The sequence below is a fragment of the Dryas octopetala genome, chromosome 5, assembly GCF_963921425.1.
Source record: "Dryas octopetala chromosome 5, drDryOcto1.1, whole genome shotgun sequence".
NCBI lineage: Eukaryota > Viridiplantae > Streptophyta > Magnoliopsida > Rosales > Rosaceae > Dryas > Dryas octopetala.
Window position 1 is genome coordinate 20958284 of NC_141370.1, and position 26626 is coordinate 20984909.

Below are 26626 nucleotides of genomic sequence, written 5' to 3' on the forward strand. Positions count from 1 at the left end.
ACCTAAATGCCACCAAATATAAAATTTAGAAGCAGTACTTGTACCTGTAAATTAAATTAAAACCTAGCTTTTTTATTTGGCAGAAGTTAAAACCTAGCTAGCTTTTAACTGTGCCCAAAAAACCAAAAACCTGGCTTTAAATTGATCCAAGACACCTATCAGTGAAAGCATTGAGGGAGAGCTAGAGATGGCGAAAACAATGAGTGTGGGATTTTTTGTTGTAGCGGTGGTGGTGATGGCGGCAGCAGCGGTGGTAGAAAGAGCGGAAGCCATATATCACGTGGTAGGAGATAGCATAGGTTGGAAAATACCTCCCGCCGGTGCCAATAACACTTATGCTTCTTGGGCTTCTGACCATACCTTTGTAGTGGGTGACACTCTAGGTGATCATCATCACTACCCGCCCTCTAATCCTTTTTCTCTAACTTTGAATTTAAGAAATTAATGAATTAATTAGCGTTACATTATGGTACAAATTAATGTGCAATTAATTAATGTACGTACATGCATGGCGCAGTGTTCATCTTTGATTAATTAATTTCGACATGATCATGATTAATATCGAAGCTCATGATAGAATTAGAGCATCCAACCCAAAACCAATTGGCAATGAGTGGAGAGGCCCAAGACTTATAAGCACATATGCTAAGCCTTAGTTTTCCGATGTGGGGCATTGCTCCACATTACTCTCAACACGCCCCCGCACGTGTGGCGAGATTTTTGAGCCTTACACGTGAACAAATTGTATTGGGTGACGTGGGAGCACGTGTGGCCGTTGGGCTTACACGCGAATAACCAAGCTCTGATACCATGATAATCTTCATGATTGAATTCATGTGTTTGGTTACAGAGAAAACAAAAGGGAAAAAGAAGCAAGAAAAAGAGAGAAACTGAATTGATTAATCTTGTATTGAGTTGAATCAATCGTTACAAGTATGTTCGTACAGTATATAAGACAAGCATTGCTCAAAGGAATCTGAGTAACTGACTATTAGATTAATAACAACCACACAGCTGGATAACTAACACAGCTAGCATGCTGAGTCAGCAGTCAATAGTGTTGACTATGCTGACTTGATAGGAACTCTTATCAGCCTCCCTCAATCTCATGCCTGTCAGGAGGACAAAGCATGAGATTGGTTCTCATGTAACGGAGCAGAGGAGAGGAGAGGGCTTTAGTTAAAATGTCCGCAAATTGGTCTGAACTAGAAACAAATTCAAGTCGCAGATCTCCTCTTTGAACCCGTTCTCTAACGAAATGGTAGTCTATTTCAATGTGTTTAGCACGGGAGTGAAGAACTGGGTTGGAAGAGAGTGCTATTGCAGAGAGATTATCACAGTGAATTAGAGGAGGTGAAGAGAGACAAACATGTAAGTCACATAGAAGTTGCCTGAGCCATGCCAATTCAGCAGCTGTGACTGCTAAAGCTCTATATTCTGCCTCAGTGGAGGATCTGGACACAGTTGGTTGTCTGCGTGAGCACCAAGAAATTGGATTTGATCCAAGAAAAACAACATAGCCAGTGGTGATCTTCTATCATTAGGGTCACCACCCCAATCAGCATCACTGTAAGCAGAGAGATCAAGAGAACCAGGCCTAAATTGAATGCCAAAATCCAAAGTACCTTTAACATATCTAAGAATTCGTTTGACTGCTTTCTCATGAAGATCAGTAGGTGTTTGCATGAATTGACAGACTGTATTAACTGCAAAGGCTATGTCAGGTCTGGTGAAAGTCAAATACTGCAAGCCTCCTACAATGCTGCGATAAGCTACAGGATCAGTAAGAGGTATGCCATATGTCTTGAGCAGCTTTACATTTGGCAAACAAGGAGATGAGCATGGTTTGCATTCAGCCATGCCTGCTTTAACCAGAAGTTCTTTAGCATATTTGTGCTGATGTAGAAAAATACCTAAAGCTGAAGTGGAGATGTGAAGCCCCAAAAAATAGTGAAGAGCACCAAGGTCTGTCATTTCAAATTCCTGTGATAATTGAGTAGTAACATCCTGAATAGCCTTGGAATCATTGCCAGTAAGGATAATGTCATCCACATATAACAGGAGAATGACCAAAGAAGAACCAATGCACCTAATAAACAATGATGGATCTGCATAAGAAGAGTGAAAACCAAGACCAGGCAAGTGACTGGTAAACCTTTCATTCCAAGCTCTAGGAGCTTGTTTAAGACCATACAAGGACTTTTCTAATTTGCAGACATAGGTAGGATGAGTGGAGTCCTCAAATCCTGGAGGTTGGGAATGCTGGGGGCAAACCAGAAGAGGATGAAGCAAACTGAGACGGAGGTACCATAGTAGCTGGCATGGTACCATTTCCAGCAAAGAGGGCTGTCATATGGGGAATCTGCATCATTCTTGCACCATTGTTCAATGTTTCTTCCTCAGCAAGTAGTTGAACTCGAAATTCTTGCAAAGAAATAGGATTTTCTCGAGCTTTAATCACTGTCTTGATTGTATTAAATTATGGAGGCAAACCATTCAACACAACAATCACAATATCCTCATCACACATACTAATTCCGATGGCAGAAAGCTGATCTCTTGCATATTTCACTCGCTTGAGATATTGATCCATAGAGTCTGAACCTTTTTGAATAGTCTGGAGAGTGGTTTTCAATTGCATTGCATTAGACCGAGAAACAGTAGAGTATCTCTCTTTGAGCTTAAACCAAACCTCCCTGGATGTCTTACTTCCAACAATGTAAGACAAAGCATCGGAAGAAAGAGTGGCAGTAATCAAAGACATGAGGGCTTTGTCATGTTTCTTCCACTCCTTGAATTCTGAGGTATATTCAGCAGTAACACCTTCTTCTGCTGTAATTCGAAAGGGAGAGGGACAAGGGATAGTACCATCAATATACCCTAGTAAATCATGACCCTCAAGCATGGCTTCTAATTGAAAAAGCCAAGTAATGTAATTTGTATCATCAAGCCGAACTGTTACTAGATTACAGATGTTGGACAACAACGAAATTGGAGTTGACATTATTGAGATTTAGAGACTTAAGAGAAAAAGACACGAAGCTGAGATATCCAACAAGAATTCTTGAATTCAAAGAATCAAACAATTCAAGAATTAAACAGAGAAACGAAAATAGTAGAACAGGAAAGCAAATCTTGATAACAAAGAGAACAAAGATTGAAGAAATTGTCCAGGAGGTTTAGCAAACAATCAATTTGTGACAAATCAAGAAATAGCAGAAGAAATTGCAACTAAACAACAGGCGAAACAAGGAAAGAACAATTGAAGCAAAGAAAACAAGGTAATCAAAGAGAACAAAGGCAAGATTTTCTGATTTACTGCATATTTTCTAGGAAGCAGAGAATTTTCTCGAGAAAATTTTAGACAATCAAAGAAAAGAAAGAGAAAACGAAAAAAAAAAGGAACGATCACACCTCAAAGGCTTGCGGAAGCAAAGATCGAAGACGGTATCACCCTCAATGGAGCTCTGATACCATGATAGAATTAGAGCATCCAACCTAAAACCAATTGGCAATGAGTGGAGAGGCCCAAGACTTATAAGCACATATGCTAAGCCTTAGTTTTCCGATGTGGGACATTGCTCCACATTACTCTCAACAGCTCATTGACCCATCACTATCCGTATGAACAATTAATTAAACTTTACTGTACCATATATATTATACACAGCTTGCAATTGCTGGATGTCAAACACAATGCATATTTATATATGACATAACATAGCTCTGTGTGAAATTTGGCAGGTATCACTCGACTTCTTCCTAAAATTCAAGAGCTTACCTTCTATAAATTCAGACATTACTTCCCAATCATATATTCATTTCCTATACAACAACACAATTGCAAGCTAGCTAGTACGGGAAGTGAATTGAAAAGATGGTTAAGATTACGATGAATGTCAATGTACTGGTTGCTGTTATAGCAATGGCAGCAACAATATCAGTGATGCTACAAACAACAGAGGCTACAAAATATACTGTAGGAGACGGTTTAGGTTGGACTATTCCTCCCGGTGGTGCTGCTACTTATGCTTCATGGGCTTCCATGCATAGCTTTGTAGTTAATGACTCTCTAGGTAAACTAGCTAATTCATTTTCTAGTTTAATTTTTCATATGTCGACATTAATTACCTTTTTTATGTTGAAATTTTGCTAATCTATACATGATGGATGGTGATATATATATATATATATATATTTATTAATTAACGTTGTTTGTGCAGCGTTTAACTTTGCTGTGGGAGAAAATGACTTGGCCTGGGTAAGCAAGAATGATTATGACGCATGCAACACCGTGAATCCCTTTTATGTATTCCAGTCACCAGTTTCACTTAAATTTCTTGATCCCGGCACATATTATTTCACCTGCACCTTCGCCGGCCACTGCTCCAAAGGCCAGAAGATAACCATTGACATCGGTCCTTCAAGCCTGTCTCCTACTGCTAGTCCAAGTCCATGTCCAACTGCTGTTGAAGCTGATCAAGAGCCCTTGCCAGTCAAATTTGTGTCTCAAAACAAGATGAAGCGTACAGTCACAAAAAAGTTTCGCTTCTTCAAACCGTGAATCAAAATTCCCTTCTAGCTAGCTAAGTCTAGCTACAAATTAAAAGGTCTAAGTCATTTTGTACCTTAATTAATTGGCTCGCATATGCCTTATAAATAATTTAGAAGCACTTTATTTTGTACAAGAATAAAACTACTTGTACCATATATATATGTGGGTGTTTCTTAAGCCAAATAAAATTATGATTTAAGTCTTCCACGACTCTCTTTATTATTTGTGCTATGTTTCTGAATTCTGATTTTCTTTAGCTGATGTTAAAACGTATACAAGTAAATATTTGTATATGTAACACACATTGTTCCTTACATAAATTTATTTAAAAGATCCCTTAATAGAAGGTCACGCAAATGGCCATTTTTTGTCCCTTGTTGCAATGCTCTGAATAGACGCTAGTAAAGTAATACATGCCGGGTCGACCGAGTTGATACTTATAACGTCCATACCATACATGATATGGATTGGTGACATTACAATTCTCGAAATCTTCCTTGCTAACTTGAGCTAGGTTCGTTAATCCATTTCTATCATAAAAATCTGTCAAAGAAAAATGATTAAACAAATTAATTATCCAAAACCCAATGACATTTTGCAATAATACAAATAATCGACATTAATTATCAATCAAAATAAAAAAAAATACATTAATATTTCAATTTTTTAATAATAAGAAAAATGCAAGAGTAATTAAAAAAAAGAAAAAGAATTAATTAATAAAATTAATCAATCATTTCTTCTCTAGTAATTAAACAAATAGTTTTTTTCCCACAAAATTTAATTTCTGTGCTTATAACTAAAGTGGTTTACCTAGTATATTCCAAGCAACAAATGTACATTGTGACGCCCACGTGTGATAAATGTTCCAGGAAAAAAATGTGTCTGGAGGTATAGTCCAACCAAAGTCACCTCCTACCCTATATATTGCAAGGTTTGGACCTTCTATTTTAGGTAGCATTAGTATTGTTGTTGCTGCCACAAGTATAACAAAATTTTCCATTTTCATTATTTTTTTCGTTCTGTTGTAGAAAACTAGTAATTAAGCTAGTGAGGTTTTCGAATGCATTTTCAGAATTTATAGAGAGAAAACCTCTATATATAGTTTTCACTTTAGTTATGAAACAGGTGTATATATTTTTTTTTTTTTGACGTTATCACAATTGCTTAGGTTTGTACCATTCCAACCATTCAATGGATGTGCCCGCTCTTCTATTTAAGTTTGATTAACATTTTTTTATATTACTTTAGCTTTTAGGTTTTATAAAGGGTCATCAATTAAGATCAGGACATTAAAACTGAAGAAATATATATATATATATATATATATATATACACACATCGATAGAGAGTTCTCGTCTCCTCAACCTTCCCAAAAAGATATGTTATCTATTCTCTCTTGTTTTTTTTTTTTATTGGTAACCATGTTATCTATTCTCTTAGGATGCAAAGCAAATCTAATTGATGGATGTTGTGTTCCAGAAAGTTGTGATATGTCTCAGATTAAAATACAATATAATTTTTTTTTTTGTTGGAAAAAAAACATCTTCAATCTTATGAAGAACCAAGTGGCCAAAAAAAAAAATCTTATGAAGAACCAAAAGATTACAAGCGTAGTCATTTAAAAAAAAACACTAATTAATTGGATCGGACCTGATAAATGAAAATTTTCTTTATTAATTATACTATTCATAATAGTAATCAAGGAATTAAAAGCACTGCCATTAATTTAACATGCGAATATAAAACATTGCATTATCATTAGATAGATCGAAGAACATATACTTCAAACGTACACACTTTTTGAGCCAATCCTTTCACTTTAAACTTCCACTAGCTAGGTGAAGAAGTTCCACACTTCCACATTAGGAGTTGTAGAATTTAATCTTCATAAAGTTCAAAGAAGACTGTGGATACAAACAGCTAATTTTTGTCCCTTTTCACAGTGCTCTGGAAAAGTACTAGTAAAGTAATATGTCTCAGGTCGTTTGAGTTGAAATATTATATGTCGTCCAAACCACATTTCATATGGATTGGTGACATTACAAGAGGCGAAATTTTTTTGGCTGACTATAGCCAAATTAGTCATTCCATCTCTATCATAAAAATCTGCAAAAAAAATATTATTGTACAAGTTAATGATCAGTTGTTTATCATTACGATATGTGTCCAGTGAAAGTGCAGTACTGATATATGCATGCAGTTGAGGCATCCTCACAACCGGTAGACTTTAACCTTATTCCTCTGTAAATTAATTAAATAACGTTAATATTTCATTTTGAAAAACTAATAATTAATAAAAAGCATCAAATATTACAAAAACTATTTTTAATGATAAGGAAAACTAATAGTTTATGTTTTACGAATTTGTTTGTTTATGACCAGAGAAGTCAGAAGTTTACCCAATGTGTCGCCAATAATAAATCTATATTGTTGAGCCCATAAAGAATAAACATTCCAAGAAAAGAAAGTATCCGAAGGTACAGCCCAGCCAAGCTCGCCTCCTACTTGATATGCTGTAGCATCTAGTGTAGGCAACAATCCAGTTATTATTGCCACCACTAAAGCTAAATTTGTTATTTTCATTATTTGTAATATGTGGTGAAAAATTGGTAATTAAGTGAGGTTTCTAGCTACATACGTTGTTATAATTTATAGCGAAAAGCGCTAAAGTTTAATTTGTATCATTCTAACAACTCATCACGTCTCCTTTTATTTCATTTGATTAATATATTTTCATACGATTTTAACGTTTAGATTTTCTCATGGGCTATTTTCAACAGTAAAAAAAAAAAAGGAAACAAACAAAAAAACGAACTTCATCAATTTCATGATATATCCAATTTGTTAGTAATAAATTGTTCCATCAATTTCATTGTATCATTAATCCTCTTATATTCTTGGGTCTGAAATATGATTCAGAGAAGTCCACAAATGGCGAAAGGGCAAGCCCACTACTAACAAGAAGCCCACAGAAAGCAAGCAGGGCAAAGCCCAGAAAGAACAAGAAAGTAGCCCAAAACGAGGCAACAAATAGATCAGGAATCAAAATCACAAACAGAACACCAGCCCTAACGAAACTATTAATTATTTATTTCCAAAACGTACAGACTACAGAGTGATAATAAAATTATTTATTTCCAAATGTTAATTAATGATTGGCAACCCTTAATTATGTTCTTCCCCGATTGTTTATTTTACATATGAATAATAAAGAATTTTCAAAAAATTTCAAAAATGGGGTCCATATATATATATTGAATTTGACGAAGATCCATACATATATATAACTGATAACAATATTCTCAGGCATGAAAAGTATATATACTCAGTCAATAATTGATAAGCACACCCCTAGCATATATATATCACCAAGGTGGAATATGTAAAGCGTAGTGCTAAAATCCTCAAATTTGTACTCATAAATAAACATTTTCTATTATGGTAAACCGTAAACCCACTAATTCAATTCTTTATTACTGGTAGAGTTATTGCTATATATGTCTGATTCATGCAGTCAACCAATTAATTATATAAGAAAAAAAATCATGAATGGCGAATTAGTTATTGGTATAAATGTATTTTTTTCATAATATTGAAAAAGATTTCAAGTTTAATCCTCCCTGGCCTCTCTACTCCACCAAGATGAAGAATATATAAATAAATTCCATGACTAGATACTATATATATGTGTACGTTGAAAGCCTTACTTAATTAGTTGAAATAAAATTTAGTAAAATTGGTAAGGTAGCTAGCAATACTGTTTCCTTTGAGAGTGAGGAGGTCCACCAAGATCCTATCTGTTAGTTCTGCTGCAGGCCGGTTATACCATCCATTTCATGACGATGACCATCAAATTAATGTTTTGCTATGATTAATTAATCTGCGAGTTAATTTCACTAGCTGCCATTTGATAATTAATTAATTAGTCCCGCAAGAATATTTTGTGTGACAGAGACATGTATGCTAATCTCGCTGCGCATACCAAAATTTCTTGTAGAAGTTCTGACTTCTACAAGAAATTTTGTTAGTCATGCTGCAGGTTCTATGAGGTAGTATATGGTTCATGCCTATATTTAATTGTCAAATTTTTGAACAACTACAATATTTATATGTCACGTACTGGCGGTTTTGCATTAATTGGAGGGCCTGCAAGCTAGCACTATCGATCACTTGTCACACATAAAAATTATATATAGGACATTAATTTCTTTGCAAACAAAGGGTGATTCTCCATGGATCCTTCAAACGTACTCCACCAATTTACAGTCTTCTTCTTTTATAATATATTATGAGATCAGTCATATATCAAGATGGTGCCAAATGGCGAAGTTGTCAATCATCATTTAAATTTAAGATATAACTATGTTCATTAGTCGATCGTTATTTTATAATATTAACTGCAACATACAATCAAGTTTTTTACCTATAGTATTGTTAAAGGATCGAAGAGAGTAAAAAATTAAGGATACTAGCAATTATAATGAGGTTGCCAAATTTTTTTGCTAATGCATGGGAACGAGCTTTTAACCGTGAGAGAGATGAGTGAGAAAGTATATATATTAGACAGAGAGTGAGAGAGCTGATCAATGTCTTTTTAAGGCATTTACCCAATCAACTTGTAATGTTTGATGAGTCTTGCAAGAAAATAGAGAATACTTTATATATATAAAACTTACATATATATCAAGTCTAACATATGACGCATAGTACTGGGTCGGACCACATCAACTGCATGCTAACATAGTTATAGTACGTACCACAATTACAAATACTTAAATGCCATCCCGGGTGATTTTAATCCACTTCTTCTTCTTTTCTTTTTTTTGGTACAAAAGAAGCACTTCATTAAAACAACAGAACATAGGTAAAATGGAAAAGCCTTGTACGTAGATCACAATAACCCAACCAAAGCTAACCAAAGTAGTAAGAAACAAAACTAGAAACATAGGTACGTGAAAAACATAGAGAAGGGAAATCATGGGGGAGTGCTCCACGCAGATAGAATCACCATACGCAGCAGAGCTCCACGTCAACCCAACAGATTCACGCCCGATTTTAATTCACTTCATAATCATATATGTTGTAGACTTAATTTATTGTAAGTTTAGACAAGAGTATCATTAATTGGTGATATTAATGGCTACTTTTTGTCCTTTAAGACAATTCTCTGCGTAGATACTAGAAAAGTAATACATGCCAGGTTCATCGTATATTACAACACATGGTTGATTCCACACTACCATTGGATTGGCAGTGTTACATTGCTCGAAATCTTCCTTATTAACTCTAGCGATGTCAGTATCTCCATGTTTATTTCTGAAACCTACAAGATATATGAAAATCATCGTACAAATATTGGGAAATACATTAAATTAACAATGATTAGCAAAAAAAAAACCTCAAAGAATATTATCTAAACTTAATAATTAAAAGAAATAAAAATTGAATGTAAAAAGAGAAAATTAAATTATTGGATATTTGGATGGACTACTTAATCCTTTTTACTTTAATAATTACTTTTTTTTTTTTATTATTGTAATTATAGAAGTTTACCCATCCCATCTTGAACAACAAAGTGAAAATGCGAAGCCCACTGGCTATAAAATTCCTGATCTGGAGGTAGAGTCCAACCAAAATCATCTCCTACAACATAAAAGCTATAATTAGCTTCTAGTACTGTAGGCAGCATTAATACTGTGGTTGCAACCACCACAGTAACAAAAATTGTTTCTTTCATTATACTTCCATAGCCACTAGCCATCTTAATTGGGTTAGAAATTAATTTCTAGCTAAGTGAGGTTTTCAAATTTCAAGTGTACTTTAGAATTTATAGAGAAGAAGCTAGAGAGTCAGATCGAGTTAACACTTCATGTAAGAGCTTGGTGTAATAATAAATGGATCTTGGGTTTAACACGTGGGAGAAACGTTTTGGTGCAGGACTGGCACGTACTGTCATATAAACATATATTTTCGGTTCTGGAGGCCACTGGCCACGGTATAAGGTCATATATAAGGCATTAACCTATATAGCAATTTTTACAGGAAGAGAGTAAAACTTTCAAAAACAAACTTCTCTTTATTATAATATTACTAATCAAGAGTCAATACCTCTTCATGCCTAGCAAAGATTTTTCACTACGATTAGAAACAATTCATATCATTATGAGATAGGAGAACTATAATTGTTTGCTAGAAACTTAAAAAGTATAAGTTCTCCTAAACCGGCTCTTTGTATAATCTTTGCTTAATTAAAATCATGGTAGCTTAAGAGGGTTTAGCCCTACGACTGCTTGCAAACTCAAGATTCAGCCTCCTGTGAATAATTATCTAATTATTAATTACATTAGGTACATAAACTATTGGTTTGCAAGAATTAATTAGCATAATTGACATCATTATTTTTTCTTTTAGTTACACGCTATAGCTATAATATTTATCATCTAATATTAGGCATACAAGTAATTTGCTTGGAGACCAACTAGCAATTGTTTTAGAATATTTCTTCACAATGTGGGTGAGAGATATATCCTAAATTCAAATAGTCTATATATGTATCAAACTAAAAGTTAGAAAAAGAAATTTGGTGGAACGATTTGGATTAATAGAATTAACTGACCAAAATTTGTAAGGTAGTTAACAGCACGTTTTCCTTTGAGAATATATGAGGAGGTCCAAGATCCTATTTGTTAGCTATGCTGCAGGTTATAGAGGTAGTATGTTGTTCATGCCAAAGCGCTTAAGGACACATTTTTAAAGGATAAGGATTGGACTTCTAAACTAACCAATCAATTAATCATCCCATTTATTAGAAACTAATATTAATTTTGTATTTGGTTTCGGAGCTCTTGGTAGTTTATAGCTCTGATGATTAAGAATATCTTATCTCTTAATATATAGAAAATACATATTTGTCGGGGGCTCAAATTAATATCCCTAAATTTAATTGTCAAACATATTAATTAAGTTAATGAAAGCTTCCTTTTATCAAAAAAAAAAAAAAAAGTTGTCAAAGATATGAACAAGTACAAGATGTCACTGGTCTTGCATTAATTGCAGGGCCTGCAAGTACTATGACTTGTCACACATAAGTCCAAATTATAGGACATTTCTTTGCAAACAAACAGTGATTCGATCTCCATGGATCCTGCTTAAACTTGGCCAAGCACCCCTGGATTAATTGATCTATAAATTGGGAGAACAGATGCACTTCCAAATCACCTCAGTACTCCCTCCCAACCTTAACTAATTATTTTCACTAGGAAAATAAATTAAGTTGGGAACTAGCTAGAAATTAAAGAAAGTGAAAACAATGAAGGTGGCAGTTTTTGTTCTAGTGGCACTGGTAGCTGCATCAACACTAGTGCTACGTAAAGCAGAAGCTGCGGAATACGTAGTAGGAGATGAAGTGGGTTGGACTGTTCCTCGTCAAAGAAACCATGGTGCTGCATTTTATGCTTTATGGGTTGCCAGCCATAAATTCCACCCTGGAGACACTTTAGGTACGTCTAACTGATTTATTATGCATTAATTAATAAATTTTGTGTATACATATATGCAGTATGTTATTGTTGTATATATATCTCACACATGCATTTCTTCTTCTTTTTTTGGGGGGGGGGGAGCAGTATTCAAGTCTCCTAAAAAGAAGAAACATGAGCAACTAGCATTTGTGAGTGGGAAAGATTACAAGAGTTGCAACAGCAGCAACGCCATCTTTCTATACAATGTACCATACAATTTCACAATACCCCATTTCCCTGGCACATACCGCTTCATCTCCAGCATCGCCAAGCACTGCAAGAAAGGTCAAAAAATAGCCATTGATGTCGCTCACCATTCTGCCACTACTCCTGCTCCTCAGCCTAGTCATCATTACCCCCATGTCCCTATGCATCCTCCAGTTTATGCTCAAGTCCCTCCACCTCCGCCAATTTACGCTGAAGTCCCTGCACCTTCAGAAGTTTACACTGAAGTCCCTACACCTTCGCCAGCTGATTATCCTGACACAGAGGCTCCCCCACCAGAACCACTAGATTATTACGAGGAAGCACCTGCACCCGCACCAATTTTGTATGATGATGAAGAAGAAGCTCCTGCTGGACCTGCTCCTCCCCCAACAGGTTGCACTTAACCGTGCATACGTGGATGGAATTGAAGAATCATGAGCACACACAAGTGCATATATTATATATATGTAACGTATGATTGAGGAGTAGATGTAGTACGTACTACATGGTCTCCTATAACATAATAATAATGATCAAGCTGATCGATCATATTGATCAGTAGTAGGAGGGCTTTAAGTTTTAAGTGGGGCAATTAATGCTCATATATATGTTCGTACTCATGATATGAATGAGTACTACGTACTATCATGGAGTATGGAACAATTAAAATAAAACAATGTTTTTGAGACATATATGCAGAGAATCAAAATCATATATACACAGCAGTATATGGATTCGACATTAATGCAGTTTCTTTTTGAGTTCTCTCGATCGATCGCCTCTTAATATTTTTGACTCCCTGAAAACAACTAATCTTTTTTTAATAATTATTTTAGTTAATAATTCATGGTGCTAAAACGTACACCTTATCGCTAGCTATAAAAAGGTTTTGATTACATTTAAAGTTTTATATATAAATATATGGATGATAATGAAGAGTTTTCTTAATTACATGTTGTAGTATTAATTCCTCTAGGAACTAATTAGGTTAGTGTTATATATACGTGTTTTATATATTTAATCATTACCATGTCCTCTCACTACATATATACACCAAATTGCAAATTAATTAAAAATATGTTGGATGTGTAAATTTTTTCCGGTGTAGACCTGATGTACAAAAACAAAAAATCCTTTGGCCTTAATACGTGGACTCGATAAAACCTTTCCAACCTTCGGATGTTGTGGAAGGGGCCGAAGGGCGGCCGATAGATGTAAACACTTTTGTTTTTTATTTACTATCTAAAATTAAACACATTTAAAAAGATACAATAATAATTAATATTAATGGTGTACCGAAATATGGGATAAGTGCAAGTTGCAAGTTCTTTCATTGCACGGCTTGCAACTGTCTGTCACACACAATAGATCGATTTGGGGGATAGAAAATTAGAACAATGAATTATGTGGCAGTGGTTATTGTTTTAGTAATAGTGCTATCTGCATCAGCAGATTCGCTAAATGAAACAGAAGCTGCGAAATATGTTGTAGGAGATTACGTGGGCTTATTTGGTCAGTTTGAGAGTCCCTTTTTTTAAAAGGTGGATTTATTTCTTATTAGATGGACATTTTCTTACATTAGGTGGGTTACTTGATCAGCTAGATGGTCAATTAGAGTTTGATTTTGATCAAACTCCTAGATGAACATATAGACAATATCAAAGGAGGATAATCGATCAATCCTTAGTTCAAGACAGGATCGATCAAAAGACCTGGAAGTTTATACCTCTAGTATTTAAGAATCTCTTCTGGCTTAATATTAAGAAAATATATATTTAATTAAATTAATATCCCTATATTTAATTGTCACAATTAATTTTGAACAATTACAATATATATGTCACGTACTGGCGGTTTTGCATTAGTTGCAGGGCCTGCAAGGTAGCACTATCGATCACTTGTCACACATAAGTCCAAATTATAGGACATTACTTTGCAAACAAAGGGTGATTCTCCATGGATCGATCCTTCACACGTACTCCACCAATTTACAGTCTTCTTCTTTTATAATTATGAGATCAGTCATCAAGATGGTGCCAAATGGCGAACTTGCCGATCATCATTTAAATTTAAGATATATATAACTCTGTTCATTAATTAGTCAATCGTTATTTTATAATATTAACTGCAACCTACAATCAAGTTAAAAGATCGAAGACAGTAAAAAATTAAGGATACTAGCAATTATAATGAGGTTGCCAAAAATTTGTGTTAATGCATGGGAATGAGCTTTTAACCGTGAGAGAGATGAGTGAGAAAGTATATTAGAAAGAGAGTGAGAGAGCCGATCAATGTCTTTTTAAGGCATACCTTGTTGGGGCTCACACGAGTCATTTTGTGTTGATCCGAATCGTTCAATTTTTATATCTCCATAGATAGATCATCCTTGCAAAAAATTAGCCAAATCGGAAATCATTTGCCTATCTAACTTTGATAAAACAAATGGACGGTTTCATCGAAAATATTTGGTTCGTCCATTTATTTGATCAAAGTTAGATAAGCAAATGATTTCCGATTTGGCTAATTTTTTGCAAGGATGATCTATCTATGGAGATGTAAAAATTGAACGGTTCGGATCGACACAAAACGACTCATGTGGGCCTCAACATGGTATACCTCAACATAAATAAGTTGAGATATACCTCAACAAAAGATGAAACACCTATATATAAACACATTTATTCTGAATTGATGATCATTCTTATGGAAAGTTGTGATTCTAATTAATAGGGTGTAATTTGATCAGCTAGATGGTCAAGTATAGTTTGATTTTGATTGGTTTATAACTTCACACATATCTTATGCTAATTACTAATTTCTATCCTTATCGAAAACTAGAGCATCACCAAAGGATCAATATATATATCCTAAATTTTAATGTCTTATACATCTTTGCATGGTCTATTCCTCTTCACTCATTTGATCTAGCATATATGTGCCTAATAGAAATTCTAAAGATGTCAATATTGTCAGGTGGATGAACTCTATATTGTTTGTGGGAAAATCCACATCAATCCGAACAGCCAATCACGGCTCGACACGTGGCTGGTCAACACCCACCTCGGAGTTGACTCTCAGTGGTCAAACTTTGACCTCCACATCATCACTGCTCAGCACTTCCTCTACTAGCTCAGACCGGGTCTCCACACCGGGCCTTCCATGTTCGGTCCGAGCCGAACCGATGATCTTCCAAGGGATCGAGTGTCCATCTTCCCACGATCATCCCGGTTCGGCTCGGCACAGGAGATGGTCTTCTTTCGAGTTCTAGCGTCGACCAGTTAAGGCTCGGAAAGACCCCAATCTACTGGACCGGCTCGGTCTGGAATCCCATGTCCGATCCGACCACACATGGACTTCGTGTCTTCGCATAAGAACATGTGTTCGTATCGGCTCGGCTCGGCTCGGCTCTCCGCCGCCATTCCCAGGAAGATCACGCTGGGACGAACCGCCACACTTAAATGCACCTGACACAAATCTTCTGACAGATAGAATATCCAGTCTGCATTCATGACTACTGGGGCAGTTTGCCTGAACCTTCCAACCTTGCATTTAATGGAGCATTCATTGCAGCGTTGAATGCTGAGGAGGTGAGCAGCTGAACATGCAACTAGTTCTGACCATGTGCGTGGGTCTCTGGCAACCATTAATTCACAATGCAGGTAACTTACTCATCAGGTTTTCCTTTGCTTATATATATCAACCCATATGTGCAAAACCAAGACTATGCATTTTACACACAAAACACTTACACAAAATTTCCACTCACCAAAGAGCTTACCCAACTTGCTGAGAATAACCCAGAACATTTGCCTTGTTCTTCCTATTCTCCCAAATTCATCCTCTGTTCTTCCTCATCCACCATCAAACACCATCACTGATTTCATCATCGGAGTGTGTTTGGCTGGTACCACACCGGTCCATCTCCTTTGATCTTGTTTCTTTTGCAGGAAGATCTCAACCAACATCCGCTTCATCATCCAGCAAAACATCTGATCAGCCAGATCAGCTTTTCTAAGTTGTTGCATCTACCTTACGAGAATTTGCATCAACATATATAAAGGCAATTAGGCATATGCATGTACCTATATGGCTATATCATTTACAGGACTGGCACCGTCATCTAAACATATATTTTCGGTTCTGGAGGCCACTGGCCACGTTATAAGGTCATATATAAGGCATTAACCTATATAGCAATTTTTAAAGGAAGAGAGTAAAAATTTTAAAAACAAATAACTTCTCTTCATTGTTGGTTCATAATATTACTAATCAAGAGTCAATACCTCTTCATGCCTAGCAAATAGTTTTCTCTACGATTAGAAACAATTCATGTCATTATGAGATAGGAGAACTATAATTGTTTGCTAGAAACTTAAAAAGTTTAAGTTCTCCTAAACCGGCTCTTTGTATAATCTTTGCTTAATTAAAATCATGGTATTTTTTAATTGGGTTTAGCCCTACGACTGCTTGCAAACTCAAGATTCAGCTTCCTGTGAATAATTATCTAATTATTAATTACATTAGGTACATAAACTATTTCTTTGCAAGAATTAGCTTGCATAATTGACATCATTATTTTTTCTATTAGTTACAGCTAGCTATAATATTTATCATGTAATATTAGGTATACAAGTAATTTGCTTGGAGACCAACTAGCAATTGCTTTAGAATAATTCTTCACAATGTGGGCGAGAGATCCTAAATTCAAATAGTCTATGTATCAAAATAAAAGTTACAAAAAAAACAATGGCGGAACGATTTGGATTAATAGAATTAACTGACCAAAATTTGTAAGGTAGTTAAACAGCACTTTTTCCTTTGAGAATATATGAGGAGTAAATGGGCCAGGCTGTGTATTAAACTATTTTAGGCCTTTTTTAAGTCGCTTCAGTTGGTGATGAGTCATCGGATGGCAACACTTCTAATTAGCATGTCTGATGTGGCCTTTTCCTTAAATATAATATCTAATGTAGGGAATTGAAAATTCAAAAGAGACTTGTTATTTTCCTTAAATATAATATATAATGTATATGCTCATTTATAATATAACAAATATTAGGTGGATCAATTACAGAATGAAAGATAATATAATATCAATTGCACATTTAAATCGTTATCATATCGTTAATTGATGTGGACTTGGGGTAGGCCAGTTGGCCATGCAGTAATGCTGCCTCCACCTCACCGGGTTTCGATCTACCCTCCCCCCTTTAGGCCTTTTTTCTTGACTTCCTTTTGTAAACAAAACAGAAAAAATAATAATAATAATTATATAATTAATGAAATAAAATAATAAATGATAAAAAAGTTTCACTTTCAAGTTTATCATAAAAAAACAATTCACCTAATGTATTTGGTGTTAGAAAAATCCATATATCTACTTTTTTTTTGGTGTTAGAAAAATCCATATATCTACCTTTTTAAAGGTGATAAACGAATCTACCAGACGTATTCTACAGGATCGGGCACTGAACACTTCTAATTAATGTTGCTGCATAAAGATTTGCAGCTTCAACCCGTGAAGCCGCCTTGTTAGAAAAGTTTGACAAATGAATTAATTAATTAAATGGCCATGAGTCATGACAGTACTAGGAAGGTTCCCAAGTATAACAAATTGATCGAGGAAATATATGACAATGATGACCTACCTAACCGGCCAATTAAAGAAAAATTCACGTTGTTCTAGAAATCTTTATATTGAATTATTGTCACGTTTAGTGTCTTTAAAGAAAAATATTTAATGAATTATTGTCACGTTTAGTGTCGTCAAAAACAAAACAACTAAAATTAAATTAATCTAGAGACCCAACAAAAAAAAAAGAACTTGAAATTAAAGGGTTTTTATAAGAAACAACTGATGGAATGTTTGCGTTTGATGTTTCTTCTATTCATTTTGTAGAAGTGTGGCTGAGAAAGAAAAATTCATATGACAACATGATCATATGTCTAATATTCTACGTAATAATAAATAACGTTGTTTTGGCCCAGTTGCGCTCTAAAGTCCAGATGTAATGTTTGTTTTTATTTTTTTAAGTTGACAACGTGTATACAATCACCAACCATTTTGCAAACAGATCGACATATTCAGTTATGATTGTTTTTAATATTCTGCTTCACCTGCTCAACTTTGTCCTTGTCATATATTAAAAAGAGAGACTAAGAGTTTAATTTATTTTATGAGTCTTTTTTAGATTAAGATCGGTAGTGATTTAAGATTTTTAATTAAATTTTTTATTTTTCTTCTTTGACGGGGTTAAAACCTAACATGCAGTCTTTACAAATCCCACTTTACACCTTAGGAAAGAAAACCCTTCAAATTAGGGAAAGATTTTATTATAAATTAAAAGAATTTTCTTATAAATTTTAAAACACCATCGATCTCTAATTCTCTATCTAAAAACTATTTCTCCAAACAACCTAAGCCTAATTATCTTTATTAAAAATTGCAAGAACGACAATGGTTCTATGCTTGTTGACTTGCTTTAATTAGGTTATGATACTTTTAATGTAGTGCTTTTTAAATCTATCTCTTAATTTTCTTAGGAATATGGTGTCTCTGTTTTAGTAATACATGTGTGTTAAAGTTCAGAGTCTGTTAATTAGCATATATGTTGATCATTTGAAAAATAATTGGATGAATGATTGATTGCATCAGTGCAATAAAGTCTTTGAAAAATATTAATCTGGCAGGCCAGTCAATATGAACCCTGAATTGCGGAAGAGATCGAGAGCGCACATCATATGCATGTCTATTGGAATGGTGATTCATATTGGAATTAAGAAATATTAATGTGAAGTTCATGTTAATAAAATACAGTAAACTCTGTTATGAACTTATGATTGCAAGGCAGATGGCTAAGAGGACAGGACCCTCCAATACCATGGAAGGAGTCATGCTAATCTTGGCCTCACAGCAAATGGCATATTCCATTCTTAGCAATTGATACATCATTATTGAAATGCATTTGGGTGTTTAATAGTCAAAACTTATGGCTTCAATTATGTGAAGAAAAAAGAAAAGGGTACGTGAAAAAGATATTTGGTCACATATAGAATAGAGGTAGAGCACTCCCCAAGCAATTAATAGATAAAAAACTAAGAAACTCTGACTATTTGTACCTTCTTTAACTTTATAGTCTATAGATATGCAGAGTGGCCAAAAAAAAAAAAAACTTTATAGATATGCAGGCTTTAGTCTTAATTGCAAGCTAGAAATGGTCAGAAACGTGCTATTAAAATTAAATGATATTACAGTCAAGACATATGATCTTTGTATGGAAAATTTACAAAAATCATCAAAATCATGTATATATAATACTCCATTTATGTTTTTGGACTGAGTATACAAGGTTAACAATACAAATTGAATTTGTGTATGATTTGTGATTTTCTTCTTGATTAATTTCTAGAAAGTAGCAGATAATAGTCACAAACAGACCCAACCCAAGCAGACTTTCTGTCCCGATATTACACGTATTCCATGCACGTCTGCATTTGGTTTGATTATATCAATTGGGTCCACATCAATTGTAAATTGGTCAATAGGTTCTAGACCTCCTTGAATGAAATGTATTCATCTAGTGTAAAATTGGAGAACCTTCTTCTTCCCTATAACTTGTACACGCTAACCTCTATAAAAAAGGCAGAACCCAATCCTCATTTCTCACAGCAACAAACGCATTAACATAAAAACAAGATCAGAAAGACAAGGAAAGAACTCAAGAAAGGCACTTACAAAGAGACAAATATGGGTAGAGAACTTAACCTAGCCATTCTAGCCATAGCAGTGGTTGCCCTGCTTCACACCACAGCAGCACAGAAAACCCATGTGGTTGGAGACAAATTTGGGTGGCTGGTTCCTCCCGGAGGTCCCTACGCTTATGAAGCCTGGGTTGAAACGCAGACATTCGCCGTTGGTGACATTCTTGGTAAGTTCATCTATACACAAACACACATAGAAATTTGACATCTATATTATGTATGTTACTGATATGTTTGATATGTTGTTCAATTTTCAGTGTTCAACTTCACAAATGGTGAACAAGACGTAGCCAGAGTCACCAAGGAAGCTTTCCATAACTGCAGTTCAACAGACCCCATCTCGCTTATAACAACTAGCCCGGCCAATTTCACCTTGGACACCATTGGGGAGTACTATTTCATTGGGACCCTGGACAAGCACTGCGAGTTGGGACAAAAGCTAGCCCTCAACGTGACATCACATCATGGATCACCTTCTCCAAGCCCTGCACCCAAACCCAGTCCTACACCCAGAGGGCCAGTGACCTACGTGGTTGGTGATGAATTTGGGTGGGCTGTCCTACCAGGCGGTGAACTTGCTTATGCTGCTTGGGCTTATGGCAAGACTTTCTATGTGGGAGACACTCTAGGTAATTCATCAAACACTTACAAATTAAGTGCTAGCTAGCTAACTATTTGGCCTCTATATTTCAATTGGGTTTTCTTCAATTAATCAATTTCATTGATGTTTGATCATATATATGTTGTTCCATCAATTTCAGAGTTCAACTTCACAACCGGAGAACAAGATGTGGCCTTGGTCACCAAGGAAGTTTTTGAGTCTTGCAACATTTCATCAACCAATGTCACAATTAAAACAACTGGACCGGCCTATTTCAGCTTGGACACTGTGGGTGAGTACTATTTCATTGGCACCAAGGACCGCCACTGTGAATTGGGACAAAAGCTCGCCATCAACGTCACTGCAAATCCTGGAGGACCGGTTGCTAGCCCTTCACCAGTTCCTACTCCTCATCATGCCCCAAGTCCAAGAGGCCCAGTGACTTACATTGTAGGTGACAAATTGGGTTGGATTGTACCAGGCAGTGATTTTGCTTATTCTACTTGGGCTCAGGACAAGACTTTCGTTGTGGGAGACACTCTAGGTAAAGCACTAAACTCTGCTACATGTGGTACTCTTAACTCTTTATCTGAATCATATATTCAAATAAGAATTTATCTGACATTAATGTTGTAATTAATTAGTTAAGACTTTATAACTTTGTAATTAAGCCAATGCTGTTATTGTTTTTTAGTTTTCAACTTTATCAATGGGACACAAGATGTAGCAGTGGTGACCAAGGCAGCTTATGAGAACTGCACCACCAACAGTACTATCGCTGTTTATACAGAGAATCCAGTAAGCATCATCCTCAACACCACCGGCGAGCATTATTTCACATCCACCTACGGCCAACACTGTACCTTGGGTCAAAAGCTAGCCATTAACGTGACAGCCGAGAGCTCAGGCGCGACATCCCCCTCGGGTTCCATAGCACCTTCCCCAAAATCAGCTGGCGGACCAGGGGCTTCTGCTACTTCACCATCCAGCTCAGCCCCTTCAAAGATTGGAAGTGGATACTTCACCTTCTTGATCATTGCCATGGCTTTCTTCTATTGATTACTAGCTAGCTAGCTAGCTAGATGGTCCATAGGATGATATTAATTGTTCCTTTGTATTATTATGTGTTGTAGATGTTTACCATGAGAGGCTGTTGTATTGATTTTATTTCATTTATAGATTCAGTTTTTGTATATGGATTTCAGACAACGCCATTTGATTGCCTTGTCCTCCATTCATCCCTGTAATAATCAAGGCTGTACTTTCATTTACTTATTAGTTCTATAAAATAATTGCAGCCCACCTATTTTTTCTCTCTTGGGTTAATTTTTTTAATTCAATTAATAGAATATGAAACCATAATGTTATTTAACATAAAGTCCAAATTGGATTACAGAAAATTGCTTCAGGCCAATAGCCAGTCACGTACTTGGGAAGGTTCTAGGATACCGCTTATAATATTTGTCAAAAAGTCATGGAGCTAGGTCTTAATTAACCATGGGCAGAAAAAAAAGGTCTTAATTAACCAAAATTTAAAAAATAAATATCTAGAGTTTTGTCTGGTTGGAGTAAAGTGTCCTTGCTTAAACTAACAAATTAGAAAAACAACTAAATTTCAAGCATATATATTTAATTATATAGTCAAGGTGGAAGTTGCTGAAACACCGCACAATTACAGCTAACATAAGGGCATATGAATTAGGGAATTAAAGCAACAGAGTCTCAAGAACAAAAATGAAAAATTAACATAATATCAAAAACATATATATATATATATATTATGAACAAAAAGCAAGCACCCAGAAACTAAGTATATATAAACTCCTAAGTCGGTGTTGGGATTGACTTCTTGAATTATTGTTTAGGTATTTTGACGTAGAACAAATGGCAGAACGGTTCATGCAACAACTCGACCGCCAGAAGTCCAAGAAAAGAAACAAACTTCAGCCCGGCCCAGTGTCAGAAATGGACCCATGACATACCGATTCGAAGGGCCTATTTTGGCCAAATTCCTTCGTTTAGGGCTTCAAATAAGCAATTTAGTGTTTTGAATAAGTTTCCTAAATTGCACTTTATTTCCATTTTTATTTCCGTTTTGAATTTCGAACGTTTAGGGTTCTGAACGTATTTAAACAACCTTTTGACTGTTTGTAATTTTTAGTTTTATTATTTTCAATCAGAAAATCTTGAGATTTCTCTCATTTCTCTAGTAGATTTTAGATTCTTTTTTAAGAATTAACGCTGATTTTTCCTAATATATCTTAATTGCATGTTACGCTGCGTCATATTTGAATTGTGCCTTCAGTTCGATTATTGATGTTTGCTTTCTAATTTAATTTTGCTGCTTACATGAGTTGATTACTATCCTTGAGATATATAGAAAACTAATAAGTCGGTATTCATTTCAAAAAACTTACAAGTCGGTATTATTCACCTTTCATATTTTTCTGTTCTGGTCACCTAACTGAATGATTGCACACTTGTAACACGTCAAAAAGGACGCAAACACTGGAAAATCTCCGGTCAGACTTTGTCAGTCAAGATTTGACACATCAAGGTAATAAGGTATTGCGTACGTACTTGGATGTAAAATGTTGAAATTAGAAGCAGAAGAATGTCTTCAATTGCTAAGTGTTTACTCAAAATAAAACCATATGTGTCATATAAACTTATCACTTATTAGACCATATTATCCACATTTATGAGATCTACTTTTGTGAAAACTACATAAATAAATAATATTTGTATTGAATAAATAATTTATTAAATAATTAGTTAAGAACTTAAGATAATACAAATTGTATTACTTTTACTTATATGCTTAAAGGATATCCGTCTCCACAAACAATTTATTTTTATTTCATAATCATTCCACGTGAAAAATTATAAAATTATAAAAATGACCGTACTACCGTCACATAATGTTATTTAATTCACATATTATAATATGATTGGACGATAATTTTATAAATTTAGGACTTAAGATTTTTAAGTATTAATAATTGTACACATATTATAATTATAATAAATTAGTCACACTGTCACGTAATGTTACAATTACACACAATAATTTCTCTATTTACATACAACTCATACATCCACATCAAATTATCATTTATTTTTTATTGTGAGTGTAGTAGAGAGAAAAAGTAAAGTGTAATTAAAAATAGGGACAATTTCACTCAAACCCCCTCAGGTTTGGTTTAATTACACGCACACCCCCAGGTTTCATTTATTACACGCACACTCCCTATTTTTAACATCTGCTATTATCATTTAACAGTCAAAGGGGTATGACTGTCATTTGCATAATTAAGACAGTAGTGTCTTCTGCAACACTCCAAACAGATATACTCAAAAAAAATTGAACCACTTCTTCTTCTTCTGCAACCCTCCAAATAGATCCACTAAAAAAAAATTGAATCATTTTTTCTAGATAATTGAATAAACAGAAAAAAAAAAAAAAAAAAACGAGGGCTGAGAGCCCAGCAACCTAGCAGCTCCAAGCCGCCTCCCCCGCATCGGCCACCCAACCTACCCACCTCCCTCCCCCAGTGGTGGCTCGTGGTGGTTCGACCTGAAAAACACATACCGAATTCAGTCCAATAATTCACAAACATCACAAACAAACAAGTGGGATAACAAAAACAAAAGGAGAGAAGTCCAAACCAACCGCCATGGCCATGGGTCCCTTAATGGGCTTTTCAATCCAAGGCACAAATGGGTAATTCTACTTGAACATAACTGAAGAACATGAAAATGAGATTTGTTTTGGTACCTGGGTCGAGGCAAAGGAACGCCGAAATCGGTGGCTAAAGCCGCGGAACTTCCCGGCGTCGAGGAGCAGTGCACAGTGGTCCAACGGGCAATATGAACCCATCGGAGTGACCAGCTCGTCGAGATGAAGCTTCTGGTACCGAAGTTAAGTCGCGACGCCATCGGAAAAGTTGGGTTGTCGCTGGAGAAGACGATCGAATTTGTTCTCCGATGCGCAGGCTCGCCGGTTTTTTGAGTGATCCAAACCCACTGGAAGAGAGAGACGGTCAAGAGGAACTCATTGTCGTCGGTCTCGTCACCACTGGTGGGCGGACGACAGTGCAGTGGCCGGTCAAAATGGCCAGTGCATGTGAGAGGTAGGAGAGAGAAAAAAGAGGGCGTGAGAGAGGAGAGAAGAGAAAAGAGTGTGCCACGTGTAAGCGAGGGTAAATTGGTATTTTACCTTTTTTTTTTTTGTTAAGATAGACTAAGGTCTTCCACTATGGTAAAGCCATTTTTTGTGACCCAAAACCCATTTTGGGTCACAAATAGTGCTGTGACCCAATTCTCCCATTTATGGTGCTGTGACCCATTTTGGGTCACAGTGTTTTATACATATTTAAAATATGCCTAATATTGATTAAGTGATATTTAATTGATAATTTTAAATTTAAAGTATAATAAAAATGATTCTAGTGATCTTATTTTAATGAGATCTTTAAAATAAGGTCAATATTGAATATATTTAAAATAAGAAAATTTCATAAATTAGACAACATAAGCCTTACAACATCGGGACTTCAACAACCACAAACAAGAAAAACAACACGATGATTTAAAGGAAAAACAAGTACAACATGATCACTAAAAGGAAAAAAAAACAAGAACAATACGATGATTTAAAGAAAAAACAACAACAACAATCATAATGAGAACAATATTGACGAACCATGATCCAGGTCGTCAATATGTTGGGGCAAGTGGTGGGTTCCCCTCTCGGATCCAGATGTGCTCAATCAAATTAGTTTTTAGGGATTCGTTGACATTTCGGTCCCTAAGCAAATTCCGACGAACATTCATCTCAGGTAATGATGATGGAGCGGCACCGGTCGGACATGGTTCTACACCTTCGTATTCAGCTTCTGCCCTTCTAGTGCTCGCTTCTGGGTCTATTGGGTCATCTCTACCGTCATCCTCAGGGCGCTCATCCTCCACGATCATATTGTGCAATATTATGCACGCCTTCATGATATACCCAAGCTCAATCGGACGCCAATAACGAGCAGGTCGTTTTATAATCTGCCACCGGGCTTTTAAAATTCCGAACGCCCTCTCCACATCCTTCCTGTATCCCTCCTGTCGAGCGGCAAACAACTTATGGTGGGGAAGAACGGGACTGTGCAATGTAGTGATAAGAGTTGACCATTGAGGGTAGATCCCATCTGCAAGAAAGTATGGAATGGTGTAGTCTATCCCATTCACAGTGAATTTCACCCTGTGGTTTCGGCCGGAAATCATATCATCAAAGAGATGAGAACAGTCCAGCACATTGATATCATTATTCGACCCAGGTATACCAAAATTTGCATGCCATATCCACGTGTCGTACCCAGCAACGGCTTCAAGGATAACTGTTGGGACACGATAATGCCCACGGTACACAGCTTGCTCGGCCATTGGGCAATTTTGCCATACCCAATGCATGCAATCCAAGCTACCAATCATACCTGGAAATCCTCTACGACTCCCCTTTCGCAAAAGTTTCCTCAAATCGGTCGGAGTAGGCCTCCGGAGATACTCTGGTCCGAAGACGTCAGTGATGGCTCTCACGAACTTCAAGAATGATTGTCGTATGGTGGTTTGGCTAATGGTCATTGACTCTGAGACCAAATCATATGGAATGCCATATGCCATCACCCGCAGTCCTGCAGTCACCTTTTGGTGAGGTGTGCAACCCACTCTACCGACGGCATCAACTGTTGGCCGGAAATACTCATCCTGGAGGCAGACCGCTTCGAGAATTCTATTGAATAGCGGTTGGTGCATGCGGTATCGCCTGCGGAAAGTCACGGTGTCCTCGATTGGCGAGGGGATGAAGTAGTTGTCCATGAGACGTTCGTGGGCGGCTTCTCGATTCCGGTGTGTGTATCGGCGATTTGAAGAAGTACCGCCATGCCTTGGTGTACCGGCGACGACGGTATGACCCATTGACACAATCAACTT

General features: G+C 36.0%; 2 protein-coding genes and 1 pseudogene across 2 annotated transcripts; 2 read left to right on the forward strand and 1 right to left on the reverse strand.

Annotated features, from left to right (window-relative positions):
• The first annotated feature begins 3892 nt into the window (after nt 1-3892).
• On the forward strand, nt 3893-4564 carry LOC147285639 (mavicyanin pseudogene; annotated as a pseudogene).
• A 5114-nt stretch (nt 4565-9678) lies between these two features.
• LOC147285640 (umecyanin-like) lies at nt 9679-10319 on the reverse strand. The gene is made up of 2 exons (XM_086245814.1): nt 10112-10319; nt 9679-9881 (listed from the first exon to the last, which is right to left on the reverse strand). The coding sequence occupies exons 1-2, from the start codon at nt 10317-10319 to the stop codon at nt 9679-9681; spliced, it is 411 nt and encodes a 136-aa protein (XP_086101940.1).
• Nucleotides 10320-19938: 9619 nt separating this feature from the next.
• On the forward strand, nt 19939-21961 carry LOC147285641 (uncharacterized). The gene is made up of 4 exons (XM_086244189.1): nt 19939-20213; nt 20304-20675; nt 20808-21191; nt 21342-21961. The coding sequence occupies exons 1-4, from the start codon at nt 20033-20035 to the stop codon at nt 21704-21706; spliced, it is 1302 nt and encodes a 433-aa protein (XP_086100315.1). The 5' UTR covers nt 19939-20032; the 3' UTR covers nt 21707-21961.
• Nucleotides 21962-26626: the final 4665 nt, after the last annotated feature.